The following is an 11376-nucleotide window of genomic DNA, read 5'->3' on the forward strand; positions in this document are numbered from 1 at the left end:
TCTTATGATGATAGCTTGGGCAGAGAATTTATAACGCTGTTGGATGAAAAAACCATGCCAAAATCTTAGATTAAGATTTAGAATAGCAGTCCAATTGTCAATCAAATCAAATCGACTGTAATTCGGGTTGATTTAATTAATTGGATGAGATATCTATAAACTTTTATGATATTAAATTTTTACTTGGTAAAAGAAAATTGAATCGAATTAACGTTAGGAACCATGTCACATTTAAAAAAAAAAAAAAAAAATCAACACACGAGGGTACAAATACTTCAAATCAAAGTTTTGTCGAATTAAAATTATAATCGAAGAGGTGTAATTAGTTTATAAAAAATTATGAAGATAAGTAAAAGGGCTCTTCCATCTTTTTCAAACTTTTCACTTGCTCAATCGACTAGCTTGCTCAGACAAGTTTGTAAGGTAAAGTCTTGCTTAATTGTTTATTTCTTTTTTCTTCTCCCTTCCATCCGTCCGATCGATCGACAGGTAGATAGATATCGACCTATTTTAATTAAAAAAATTTATTTATTTGTATGAGATTAATAAATTTGCTTGGCTGTCTAGCTTGGTAGGATTTTTTTCCTATTTTTTAATATAATTTTAAAACAATTATTCATATAAAAAATATTTTTAATGAATAATTTTCATTTTCAATATAATTTCGGTTAAAAAAACATCTTAATAAATTTAATAATATTTTACAAAATACATATATATATATATATAATATAATATAATCATCTAATCAACTTAAATTCTAAAAAATCAATTTTCAAATTTCAAATTTTTTTTAATAAATGTTAAAACACAAATAAAGGAAGTAAAATTTCACTCAACAATTGGAAGTTTGGAATAAATAAAAATAATAAAAATAATCAGAAAATAAAAAGGATTTAAACAGAGCGTCGGCATTTTCATTTTTCACATAAAACTTCAATTACGCAGTCTGCAGATTGGGGGTATAGTTCCCTGCGCCCATTAATGGCGGACGACGATGGAGCTTCATCAATCCCTAATTCCATCCCTCCACATCCTTCAGACTCGAGTCTCCAAAAGAAGCACGCTTCAGTTATTGAACGTCTCGCCAATCGCAATCAGACTCGCTTAGAGAACTCCATAACCCGCAGATCGGAGTCGGGTTCTTCTTCCTCTTCCACAACCTCGTTTCTCGTCCGCTTTTCTGACTCCAAGCGCGCAATCGAGTCCGACCTCGCCCAATGCCGCCTCACTCCGCCGGAGCCCTCTCAAGTCAGATCTCACCTCGACGGGATTTCCGCCTCAATCTCCGACCTCGAAAAGCTCGTTGCCGAAACCTCTTACTTCTTGCCTTCGTATGAGGTACGAGCTTCACTCAAATCGATTTCGGAGTTGAAGCAAAGCCTCGAGGATTTGAATTCCGAGTTGCTACCTAAAAAGAAATTCTCATTCAAGAACAAAGGCACGAAGAAAGACACAAAATCGGAGTCTAAGGACCTAGGGCTTGGAAATGCCGGTTCTATGTTAACGAACAAGCAGCAGCAAGCGAGCTACATCGCTCGAGATTCTCCAGGAATCAGAGACAAGGATGGCGAGGTTCTGGTAAAGAATTTCAAGGGATCGGATGTTGGGGAGTTCAGCCTCTCGGGTCTTAGTTCATGCGAGGTAAAATTGATTGGTAGCATTAGGGCGTTATTTATTCATAAACTAAGAAACTGCAAAGTTTATACGGGACCTGTAATGGGTTCAATTCTAATCGATGATGTTGAGGGGTGTACATTTGCAATGGCTTCCCATCAAATTCGGATTCACAATGCGAAGAACAGTGATTTCTATCTTAGAGTCAGGAGTAGGCCGATCATTGAAGATAGCAGCAGCGTTCGATTCGCGCCATACTGTGTGAGTTACGAAGGGATTGAGGAAGATCTCAAAGATGCGAGCCTCGGCGAGGAGACAGGAAATTGGGAGAATGTAGATGATTTTCGTTGGTTGCGAGCGGTGCAGTCGCCAAACTGGTCGATTCTGGCGGAGGATGAGCGAATTGACACCGTCAAAATCTCATCTACAGCAGGTTGAGCTCTTGAGAGTTAAGTTTCTCATCTCTACTTGTGATAAAAAGTTTCTTTGAAAGTTTTGTTCGTTTATCATATAGAAATTTAATCAGATGACATCGGTTGATTTTGCTGTGCTTGTGTTGTGTTAGTATTATATACAAAACTGGGAATTCTAGCAGATTCTCTCCTTTACAATTGGTTAATTTTTGAGAAATCTTTCTTGGCCTGGCTGTTTTTATGCCTTTGAGTGACTTGCCATTGCCACTTGACAACTTGGTTTTTCATATCTTTAGAATTTTTAGTTGTATGAATGAAAAATTATCTCGAGGGAATATGATGTGCAGGCTCTCTCCCCCTCTGGGTATGTGCTAGAATCTCGTAGTTAGTTAGTTAGTTAGTTAGTGTAACCGTTTAAGCTCACCACTGCCCGTAGATATTGTTTTCTTTAGGTTTTCCTTTATGGGCTTCCCCTCAAGATTCTTAAAATGAGTCAGAAGAGGTTTTCACACCCTTATAATGAATGTTTCGTTTCTCTCTCCAACCAATGTAGGATCTCACATTCCACTGTCTTTGGGGCCAGCGTCCTCGCTGGCACACCACCCAATATCTGACTCTGATACCATTCGTAACAGGCTTTACACAGCTAGTAGATACTGTCTTCTTTGGACTTTCCCTTCTGGACTTCCTCTCAAGGTTTTTAAAACCCTTTTGTTAGGGAGAGGTTTCCATACCCTTATAAGGAATGTTTTATTCCCTTGTGCACTCGATATGAGATCTCACGGTTAGTCCCAATTTTAGATAGATTATGTGTAAAAAGTATTGGAAAGAGTTCAAAGGGTGATCATTTGCACATCTAATAGATATCATAAGAGGACACAAGCATTGAGTCGTACTGCAATTACATCGGACAAAATAGATATCATGATTTTTTCTTGAATTCAAAGCTAGAATTACATTTTTTTTTTACAGGATTGTCTCGTAGAAGACTTGAACCTACCATTGGTTAGAAGAGACTTTGATGTACCAAAGTGAGCATAGCTCAGGTTAGAGATTCATATCTCCGTACTCCACTTCTTATACTTAAAAACAAAGAAGAAATATTGATGTTTAGCCATTTGTGTTACACTTGGTTAGTAAGTAGTAAGTAGATTTGCACGTGTACTAAATTACATTAATAGTAGTACAGTATAAGATAGGAGCCTTGAATCATAGACCTGTAACTCGGATCAGGAAAGCTGGTTAGAAATCTAGTGAATTAGTCTAGTAATACAATGTTTGCTTGACAGCCTTCTAATGTTAATGTTTATAGGAAGGGCATAAATTGGCCAAGTTTGTACTCTGAATGTGCTAGCTCAAGTTTGGTACTAGTTTACATACGGAAGAACACAAACTATATATTTTAGTGGATGAGAAAAACCATTGTTCTTTCTAGTTGATATTGGATTAGCTTCAAACATTTTGTTTGAAAATTTTCTTCATAAAGTTGATAAAATTACTTTGATCATTAACAAAATTGTTCTTCCCCTTAGCTGACCTTCTATAGAGAGTATCTCTGCAACCCAACATCTTTCTGAGCCGAGTTGTTTTGCATTTGAACTGGGAGATGCCTCATGTTTTTGTGTCGTGAAATGAAAGTCGAGCTATGTCAGATGTAGATTTAGTGCGCTGAGTTTCTGATCGCTGACTTCGGCTTTTGGTTTAACGGTTGGGGAGCGGTCGATTAAATTATACACACTACTCCAAAACTTTGGAATAGGTTTCAATCGTATCTTTAAACTTTTAACGAGTTTAATTTTTTCTTCTAATTTGAATCACTTCTGGTAGATACTTATGTCTATGTGATATTATCTTGAATCAATGGTCATTACTATTTATCTAATATAAAAAGTAATATAAAAAATACAGTTGAACAATATCACATATCTTTCCGATCTTAGTCATTAGCATATTCTTTGAAAATTTTCAAATTTTCAAACTATAATTTTCTTGTTTCTTTCAACATTTAAATTCTAAATCTGTCCAAAAACTAAAAATAATAAGTTTTTTTTTTTTTAATATTGGTAAAAAGTTGATAAATAAATAAAGAATTCTTTATCATAAACTTCAAAAATAGAAAATTTAAAAGCAAAATTATTATCATGATTATTAAAAAGTTGAGCAATCATTACTGATACTTGTATTGGCATCTCAAATAGAAGACATTGACATATTTAACAGTATGTAATGCATATGATAATTGTCCACCAAAAGGCTGTCCTTAGTCTTATCAAATGTTGTTCTTTTGTCTCTCCATTGTCAATGAACATATTTTGGTAAGTTTCATATATTATGAAAATTTGAGATCGATTCACAATTAAACCATTCTTAAAACTTAAATCAAGAAATTACCCACGAACTCAATCCATAAAGCAATCAAAATTCAATTAACAAAACACTTTTTCACCATCGCACTTTTGATAACAGTAGATTTGTGATTCTTCGGCACTCACTTTCCAGCAACAAATGAGCTAAGCTAATTCTCACATCGTCTACGGTCAAATGACGTATGTTAGAGCCTCTTGGAAGAAGGTTTTAGAAAATGAAGGCAGAGAGAGATTTTCAAAAGAGAGATTTAGAGAGATGTTATATATGCAAGTAAGAGAGTAACAATAACGGCTCACAATATATAACTATTAGTAGGGAGAAGTTGGCTGAACCACGAAAACTATTATCCAAAAACGTAATGCAATAATTTTTTATCGAGTATGAAAACAAATTGGTGAAGAAGCAAAAAAGAAATGCAGTTGGTATTGTGGAAAGGTAGATAAAAAGGGATAGCATTTGACATTTAGATATCAACACAGACAAGAACACGTTGGTCCCATGTGGGTAGCCACCACTTTAAATAAACCCTTCTTACTTCCCTATATAAACATATGCTTTGTGTTCTTCATGAAACTGAAAAACCTGAAACATGGGAAGATCTCCTCCTTCTTCTAATCAAATTGGCCTCAAACGAGGTCCTTGGACTCATGAAGAAGATCACAAACTTGTCTCTTTCATTACAAAACATGGCTATGGCAGCTGGCGATCCCTCCCCGTTCTCGCCGGTATAACCCTTCCTTCCCCCCTCACCCGTCCCAAAGATTATGTATTCGTAAACATCACGTTTTGTCATTTTGAGACGTTGTTGACTCCGTTTTGATAGTCTCCGTTGTCTGGCTGGGACATGCAACAAGTTTCATCTTCGTTCCTCGTTTGAATTTCTTTTCAGGGCTTAATAGATGTGGAAAGAGTTGTAGATTGCGATGGACAAACTACCTTCGACCTGATATCAAGAGAGGAAAGTTTTCTCAACAGGAACAACAAATCATTCTCGATCTTCATTCAATCCTTGGAAACAAGTAATTAACGTACATTATAATATCTATTTTTCAATTTATCGGTATAATAATCCCTTTTCTTTTCTTTATAATAATCTCTCTAGTACTTTTTGGTTGGAAGATGGTCGGTCATTGCAAGCCATTTACCAGGACGAACAGATAATGAGATAAAAAACTTCTGGAATACCCATCTCAAAAAAAGGCTCATTAAAATGGGTTTTGATCCCGTCACTCACATGCCCGCAATTTACGATAATACGCTCTCCGCTCATCATCTTCCTCCACCAAATCTCGAAAACTTTCTCCTTTTTGATCTACCTACATTGAAACAACAACTAGAAGCTCTTCAAATGACAACTTTACAAGGTATAAAGATTAAATTAGACGCTTAAAAGCTCAAATACTAAATTTATCGAGAAAAAAAAGAAAAACACTCGAAGTAAATTTAATTTAAATTTTTTTTTTATCCATGTTCTTCAACAGAATATTTACAGCTTCCCCAACTTCCACCTCCTCCCTTTACACCCACTTTCCACCTCCAATATGATCGGAATATGTCAGGCCCTTATGCCAATTTGCCGGACTTGGAGATATTTGGAGCCTCGGATGATCCAACGTGGACGGCAGTTTCCGGCGGCCAAAGTGGAGCTTCCATGTGGGTTTCTTCTTCATCTTCAAATGCTCCGTCGCCACTTCCACCAGTGGAAGCTAACTCAGAATCAGAATCAGCCCCGTTGACCGACGAGCTGATGTTCAACGATTATTCGTTGTTCAGTGACATCGATCCCTAGTTCTTTGTTTTGGTTTGTTTTATTGTTTTTTTTTTTTTTTAATTTCTTAAATGTTGTGAAGAAATATCAATTTTATTTGAAAATTTTAAAAAATAATAAATATATGAGATTCAAAATTCAATTTTATATTTAATATAACACAATATTTCAATTCCATAAAGTTTTTATTTAAAAATTTATCTATCCAGTATGATCCTGACATTCTCCTACAACATAGTCACGTTACCTATTCTTAAGAATGAAAACTATCTCCACAGACTAACACAAGTTATTGGTATAGATAGTACCTTTTATTTCTTTATTAGTCATCTTATCTTCAAGATCATTTTCATTCAAATGTGGTCCCATTTCATTCACGTACCCCTTCATTACTCGAGTCACATTTTTTAAAATATTTTATTTTTACAACGCACTTATTTTTTTTTTATTAGCCCTTTCTGAAATTGCAACAACTATGTTATTATATAAAGAGAAATGTTTAAAAAATGGCTGAAAATGATTAAATTAATAATGTAGACAAAATTTGTTCTTTCATGTTTCCTTTGTTCAAACCTTATTGGATTAATTAGAAGCTTTTTAGATTAAAAATTCCATTAATTATTAATTAATTTCAACCTCTAATTAACCCAACCACTCAATTTGGATCACCTCAACTATAAATGTCTCACCTTTATTTTATTTTAATTACAAAATTATGCAAATTAATTTTTTAATATTAATTTTAAAAAGGGGTTGACAAAAAATATCCTTTACCAAAAAGTAGTGGGAAAACATTTGTGGATAATATTCTTCATTTAATTTTTAAGAAAATAAGTTAAATTACATGTTTAATTAAAAAAAATTATTTTATTCCTACTCGATTATTAAACTTTTAATTTCATGAAAATAAATACAAATTTAAATTTTATATCGAGTAATAAAATTTAAAATTTTAATTTATAATGAATTTTATATAATATTAAATATAATGTCTCAACTAATAAAAATAAAAATTGCTAATAATTTTGTTAATTAAAAAATAAATAAATATATAATCAAACTTATTTGATATTTTGAACGATTATTTATAAAAATAATTTTTAAAATTTTAGATTAAAAGCATTACAACCTCCCATATGAACAAAATGAATTTTAAAAATAACTTATAAATGTTAATAATTTTCCATTGAATAAATCATACAATATCTCTTGCCATAGTAAAGCGAGGAGAAAATAAACTGACTTTTCGAAGGCTACTTAAGGCACTCTAGTGAAAATTGGTGGGACCGGAATTGTTGTATCTTGCTCAGTGCTGCTATATAATTGAAGAATCAAAAAGTTCTACGTCGAACTTCTTTCGAGATCTAATTCTTTCTCTTTACGCGAAGGTTTCTTTTATTGGCTGATTCCACTGTTGTAGGGCTCTCTTGAAATTGGAAAGTGATTCGATCCTCAAGCTCAAGCGATTTAAAGTTTTGATCTCTATAATTTTTTCTAAAGTGGCAGAAGCTACAACTTAGTGACGAGAAACTTATAGCGGTTTCGTCGTCGTTGTCGTCATCTTCTTCAACTAATAAATGTGGAGGAATGTCGTTCGCCATTTCGTCTCGTTCCCATTCTTCAGTATCCATAGCCCACTCATTAGAATCAATCCCAGCCATTGCCAAAGCTTCAAAGAAACCGACATGGTTATCAAAAAAAAATCTCGTACAAACGTAGATTATTGTAGACTTAGAAGAATACGATGACGTTGGTATGATGATGATGATGATGCATGCATGCATGAATATGAAGACCAAGACGTGGGTTTTGAAGGAGGCTGAATAAGGTTCACGGGTTCCATGAGAATCAAACATTGAAAAAGGGTGTTCAAATTTGAGAACTAAATTTAGGGTTTTGAATGGCCTCGTGAAAGTGTACGTGGCTCTTTGTATCCATTGAAGGATAGGGTCGAGGTAGAAAGTTCCTCTATTTAGGCTTTTCAAGGTTGGAAACCTCCGAGAAACCTGAATTTTTTTTATATGATTGCATGCATGATGTGCGTTAGTTCTTTTGGATCGAAAGTTGAAATCTTTTTCCCAAATAAAAGTTGTCAAAATGTTATTAAAATCAATGTCGACAGAGACCACATCAACTTTGTAGTTTTGCATTTAATGGTACATTACCTATAACTAATCAATACCAGTTTTGTCATCGTTCATATAAAAATGTTCATTTAACTTAGAGGGGATCCACCCAATACGTGCGGAGAATCGTCGTTTAAATGGAGAATAAAGGAAGAAACGGAGAGATATTACTCTTCGTTAGGTAAAAGGAGTTCGGGAATTGAGATTATTATTGAATTTATTATTCTATTTTATATTTTTTTTAATAGAAACTATATTAGAAAATAGATTCATTAAAATTTTCTTTCAAAGAAATATGTATATTTTAAAAATATAGAAAAATGGAGGAAAAAAAATGTCTCGAGAAACCAATCCCTCCCCGCCTCGGTGACATTTCTACGATCGATCGCGTGCTTCCTAAGAAAAATTTAATTTCGAATTTATAGGATTTTATAAGCAAACTCTTTTGATATTTATTAAAATTTGTATTTAAATTCTTTGTTGAGTTCTAATTCGCATATAATCAGGTCCATGGTCTTCGTTGAAACGGCGCCGTTTAATCTTTAATTAATAAATTTTTAAATAATAAATTCAACTTTTAATTTTGTGCCTACTATATTTATATTTAATTTAAAAAGTAATGATTTTATTGGAGTGAATTTAACACAAAGAGTGAATTTAACCCAAAAAAAAATAACTTTATATATTTATTAAAAATAAATTGAAAGCTTAAAAATGACTGTTTCATTGTGTCTATTTTTGAGAAACAATTCTTAATACCTAACCAACCAAATATATAATTAAATCTTAAAATGAATCGAAGAAAGAAAGTATATCGGCTTCTTAGCTAGAAGTTTTCTTCTCCATGATTTTTCTGAAAATGGCTAATGATCGCCCGAAACCGCAGCAAACACAGCCCGTTCGTATCTTTCTAGGATCCAACCGGAGACATATAAATACTGGGATACTACATTGATTGGAGAGTATAACGAATCATTTCTTAAGAGTGTCTGGAAACTTTTCTCTAGTAAACACGTTTTAAAACTATGAGACTGATGACTATAATACGAGCCAAAGCGGACAATATCGATTATCAGTAGACTTTGGCGATTCGTCTTTGTCGGCTAATAAATGAGGTGGAACGTCGTGATGAGTATTTGTTTCCCATTCTTCAGCGTCCATAGCCCACTCATTAGAATCAACCCCGGCCATTCCCAAAGCTTCTAAAGAAACAGACGTGACTGACAGAAAACCTCGTACAAATCTACTTTGTTGTCGGGAGATTCTTGAGAGATTAATTGGGTTTATGGAATGTGATGATATCGTTATATATATATATATATATATATATATATAATGGAATTCAAATAAGTTCACGAGTTTCATAAGAGATTCAAATATTGAAAAAAGAAAGTTGTTCAAAATTGAGAACAAATTAAGGGTTTGAATGGTCAGATATATATAATTAAAAGGGGTGATTTTCTCGTGAATATTATGCAATTTGCTAATGTTTTAGATGTATATGTTCTTGAAAAGTTAGGGAGGATTGTGATGATTACATGCATGATGTACATTATTAGTTTTTAAAGATTCGAACGAGATATTGTTCGATGAGACTGTTCAAGTATAACGATTCAAAATTTTTTACTTAATCTAAAATCGCTACCGTAATCATTTCTATGCATAAATAATCATCTTAGAACATTGTTTTGGAGTTATGTGTTCAAAAACATCTTTAACCCGACACATATGACTATATATGAGTGAGAAATACCTTAAAGTTTGATTTCGAGTAAAATACAAAAAATGGAACATCAACCCAAGAGTGTTGCTGCAATTAGTTTAGGGTTGCATTTAAGTCTTGTTGGATATTATGATTGATATATTTGAGTTACGTTCCCCGAACATTCGAAAATTTCATTTTTAACCCTTTAATTTTAGGTTTATTTCAAAAGTACCATTTTTGTTGTATCAATCTATGCTTCGATCACTTAGTTGGTTCCTTCGACTAAATTTGAACCGATAACTCTTATCGTGTGAAAGTGATACTCTAATTGTTAAGTCAAGTTAGGGAAAATTGACCCGTATTAGATAAGAGAAAGCCACACAACCCGAGTTTCTTGTACTATACGAGGAGATAAATCATTAAGAGAAAGCATCATCATCCCACGAAACCCTAAAATGATAGTATTGGAAAAAAAAATATTAAAAAAGATAGCAAAATACATAATAGATCAAAGCGGCAAATACTTTATTATGGTTTATACCGTAAGTACTAAACAATTAACTATAAAAATAAAAAATAAAAAAAAATATACAAGTTAATGAAAAATATGGAAGTCAAGTTTCATAAAAATAAAAATAAATTAAATTATATATATATATATATATATCAAGGAATAATCATATTGGATGTGTGTGCACTAATGATCTTGATGATCTTCACCAGTAGAAACCCTAAAATAGTTCTCACAATGATTCTCACTGAACTCATCCCATTAGAAGCCCTCTTCTCTAAGCTTTTGCTTAAGCTACACAAGATCCCCCAGAAGCAATGGATATCGTCGGCTCCGCCATCTTTCCGACGCAAGCTATCGAAGAATCCAGCGACCAGGAAGCTATGATTGCTGACACTACTCGTTACGTTATCGTTATCGTCGTCGTCGTCGTCTTCATCGGCTAATAAATGCGGTGGAACGTCGTTCTCGATTTCGTTTCGTTCCCATTCTTCAGCATCCATAGCCCACTCATTGGAAGTAATCCCCGCCATTGCCAAAGCTTCCAAAGAAACCGACATGGTGGTTGTTGGAAAACCTAGTACAAATGCTAACTTTTAAAGATAAAAAGGAAGGTTTGGGAATTTTTTGGTTCTTGAAAGCTTAATGGATTGGGTTTGTTGAAGAGATGAAGGTGATGATATTGGTGTTGTATTTATAGATGGAATTTGAAGAGCTTCACGGGTTCCATAAGAATCAAACATTGAAAAGGTTGTTCAAATTTGAGAACTAATTTAGGGTTTGAATTGTACGATATTAATCATGGATCATGTTCTCGTGAATGTTTTTTTTTTTTTTTTTTTTTTTTTTTTTTTTTTTTTTTTTTTTTT

At 33.3% G+C, this 11376-nt stretch overlaps 2 protein-coding genes across 3 annotated transcripts; both read left to right on the forward strand.

Annotated features, from left to right (window-relative positions):
- Positions 1–926: 926 nt before the first annotated feature.
- LOC111482642 (tubulin-folding cofactor C) lies at positions 927–3767 on the forward strand. 2 transcript variants are annotated; one of them, XR_002718245.1, is made up of 3 exons: positions 927–2065; positions 3003–3076; positions 3563–3767. XR_002718245.1 is itself a non-coding variant. In XM_023128533.1 (2 exons), the coding sequence occupies exon 1, from the start codon at positions 985–987 to the stop codon at positions 2053–2055; it is 1071 nt and encodes a 356-aa protein (XP_022984301.1). In that variant the 5' UTR covers positions 927–984; the 3' UTR covers positions 2056–2065; positions 3003–3469. The 2 variants fall into 2 exon arrangements, 1 of the variants encoding a protein (XP_022984301.1); XM_023128533.1 differs by lacking the exon at positions 3563–3767 and having other exon boundaries at positions 3003–3469.
- A 1218-nt stretch (positions 3768–4985) lies between these two features.
- Positions 4986–6236, forward strand: LOC111482643 (myb-related protein 308-like). The gene is made up of 4 exons (XM_023128534.1): positions 4986–5122; positions 5287–5416; positions 5517–5761; positions 5879–6236. Exons 1-4 carry the CDS (start codon positions 4987–4989, stop codon positions 6184–6186), a joined length of 819 nt encoding a protein of 272 aa, XP_022984302.1. The 5' UTR covers position 4986; the 3' UTR covers positions 6187–6236.
- Positions 6237–11376: the final 5140 nt, after the last annotated feature.

This window comes from Cucurbita maxima, unplaced genomic scaffold, assembly GCF_002738345.1.
Source record: "Cucurbita maxima cultivar Rimu unplaced genomic scaffold, Cmax_1.0 Cma_Scf00008, whole genome shotgun sequence".
Classification (NCBI taxonomy): domain Eukaryota; kingdom Viridiplantae; phylum Streptophyta; class Magnoliopsida; order Cucurbitales; family Cucurbitaceae; genus Cucurbita; species Cucurbita maxima.

Excerpts from the sequence above, each read along its gene's own strand:
- LOC111482642 (XM_023128533.1), top strand. The coding sequence starts at position 985 with ATGGCGGACGACGATGGAGCTTCATCAATCCCTAATTCCATCCCTCCA.
- LOC111482643 (XM_023128534.1), top strand. The coding sequence starts at position 4,987 with ATGGGAAGATCTCCTCCTTCTTCTAATCAAATTGGCCTCAAACGAGGT. Across the intron at positions 5,123-5,286 it reads ATCCCTCCCCGTTCTCGCCG|GGCTTAATAGATGTGGAAAG; the intron begins GTATAACCCTTC and ends ATTTCTTTTCAG. Across the intron at positions 5,762-5,878 it reads TCAAATGACAACTTTACAAG|AATATTTACAGCTTCCCCAA; the intron begins GTATAAAGATTA and ends GTTCTTCAACAG.